General features: G+C 36.0%; 1 protein-coding gene across 1 annotated transcript; it reads left to right on the top strand.

The window, feature by feature from the left end:
• The first annotated feature begins 868 nt into the window (after positions 1-868).
• LOC134231671 (uncharacterized) lies at positions 869-1,947 on the top strand. Its single transcript, XM_062713651.1, has 2 exons — positions 869-983; positions 1,175-1,947. Exons 1-2 carry the CDS (start codon positions 869-871, stop codon positions 1,945-1,947), a joined length of 888 nt encoding a protein of 295 aa, XP_062569635.1.
• The last annotated feature ends 566 nt before the right edge of the window (positions 1,948-2,513 follow it).

The following is a 2,513-nucleotide window of genomic DNA, read 5'->3' as shown; positions in this document are numbered from 1 at the left end:
TACATAAAGAAAATATCATATTTATGACAAAATGAGATTCAGCAAATCAATATAAAGTGTTTAATTGTATTTAGAATTAACTTCTTTATTGACAAAACTGCTTTGAACGAACATATAATTAGTATATTTAACCTATGTAAACAAGAACATGACACGGGCTTTCCAATACGATCTAAGTGCATATTTCCTTTACTTAGAAACATTTAACTGTAAAACATTAACTGTATTAAAATATTTTTTATTGTAGTCTGTCCCCTGAAGTAACAATTTGAACCTAAAAAAGAAAACAAATAAAAGTAACACCATGAATAAGGATACCACAACACAAATTAAAGTGCTTCAATGCTGTCATTGTCAGAATGACGTAGAATTCTACTGCAGACAATGTGAACAAAGTTTCTGTATGCCATGTAAGCAGAAACACGTTGTGTATCTCGATACAAAAGACCATGATGTTGTTATTTACCGTTTAAGGCATGGATGCTTCATAACACCAGAGTTATGTGATATACACCCAGACTGCAAATATAAAAGCTGGTGCAAATCCTGTGAATGTCTCATCTGTGATAAAAATGATAAACATCAAGAACATGAAATTCTGGATATCAAATTAGCCTGCACGGTTCAAAGAGAGGAACACAAGGAAAGAATTATTCAAATTAGAGGTGAGAGTCTGCCACACAGTCGTGCGATCCTAGCGGGTCTCAAATCTGACGTAAAATTCTTCAAAACAAAACTCTCCAGCATCGAACAAGAGCTTACAGTTAAAGCTAAAAACTTGAAAAAGCTTATTGAAATACATAGAAAAGCACTAAATGATTTACATAAAACAAATATTTATACACGTTTTATACTGAAACATCAAAAAATGAAGGAATATGTGCATAGGTACGAACAACTGGCAAACAAGCCTGTGAAGTTTCTATTGTTCATGAAGAAAACCCCTGTCCCAAAGACAATAGAACTTCTTGATAACATAAAGTGTAACTTTAATAAAGAAATAAGTATAAGCGACATTTTAAATCTATTAGTCGAAATCAAAATCACAGAAGCAGGAAAAGACAAGTTAGAAATGAGCATTTGTTCAGGCTATTAAAAGGGGCTATCCTAAATATTAAGCATGTTTATGTGACTAACTTATATCACGGTGGACACATTTCCTTTGTGACGTCAGATAGACTTTGGGTCAGTGATGGACGCAGTCTTATTTTGACGAATTCTAAAGGTAACAATCTACATCATTTATCTGATGCAAGTGAATACTATGGTGTACATACAGTAAACAGTGCAGGAGAGTTGATTTTCGTAGACAAAGACTGGAACATTAACAAACTTAGTGTAGACAATACTACAAAATCGACATTGATAAAGAGAACGGATCTGTGGGAACCATGGTGTATCTGTCACTCAGCATCTTCTAGGGATTTGCTGGTCATGATGAGATATGATACAAGAAACCCTGCCATAACATTATCAGATGTGAAAGTCATTCGGTATAATAGTACACTACAACCTATCCAAACCGTCCAATACCATAGGACAGGCAAACCATTATATCATGACCCTGTCTACATCACGGTGAACAGGAATGGAGATATTGTTGTATCTGATATATGGAATGGTGTGGTGGTCACAGACCGTGAAGGAAAATATCGTTTCACTTACACAGGGCCACCAGAAGGATTGTCATTTGGAATATTTATGCCTTGTGGAATTTGTGTAGATACATTGTTAAATATCCTATTATCTGGTCGATTAGACCAAACAATACAAATGATTAACAAGGACGGTCTCTTTCTGTCAATTCTATCAACAAAACAAGACGGGATGGTTGAGCCATTGGGTTTGGGATATGACGAAGAAAATCATCTTGTTTGGTTCGGATCAGGCAAGACCAATAGACTGTGTGTGTACAGACATATAGAACGACAAGATTATCTTGCATAAACTTTAATTTGCTGGTGGTTCGGCTGACTTGTTTCAAATCAATTGGTAGAACTTTTTTTGTGCTGAATTTGACTACAGAATGATACGTACACTTGATCAATAAATAAGGTTCAAGACAGGTTATAACCGGTCAACAGGGAATGCTTACATCTCCCAGGTACCTGATCCCTCCACTGTAATTTCCGGTATGCGCTGTTCACAAATCGGTCAACAGGGGTCAGTACGACAAATCAGGCCAGCAATTATACAGTGAACCTATCTATATTACAGAGAACCGTAATGGAGATATTGTTGTTTCCGATGCATTGCGTGGCGTGGTGGTCACAGACCATAATGGAAATTATCGTTTCACTTACATAGGACAATCAAAAGTATTTCCATAGATGTTCCTTATTCCACATGGAACCTGCGTAGATACATTCTTAAATATCCTGATCTGTAGTCGAACGGATCACACAATACACATGATTGACAAGGACGGCCATCTGCTGTCAATTATATCAACAAAACAAGATGGGATATTTACACCATTGCGTCTCGGATATGACGAGAAAAATCATCTTGAT

The sequence above is a fragment of the Saccostrea cucullata genome, unplaced genomic scaffold (genome assembly GCF_032062105.1).
Source record: "Saccostrea cucullata isolate Sc308-1 unplaced genomic scaffold, CSIRO_AGI_Scuc_v1 ctg12189, whole genome shotgun sequence".
Taxonomy (NCBI): Eukaryota; Metazoa; Mollusca; class Bivalvia; order Ostreida; family Ostreidae; genus Saccostrea; species Saccostrea cuccullata.
The sequence above is the reverse complement of the archived record's forward strand: the minus strand, read 5'-3'. Positions and strand labels throughout refer to the sequence as shown.

Coding starts and splice junctions, on each gene's coding strand:
- LOC134231671 (XM_062713651.1), top strand. CDS start 869: ATGAAGGAATATGTGCATAGGTACGAACAACTGGCAAACAAGCCTGTG. Junction 984..1,174: donor ACTTCTTGATAACATAAAGT/GTAACTTTAATA, acceptor TTGTGACGTCAG/ATAGACTTTGGGTCAGTGAT.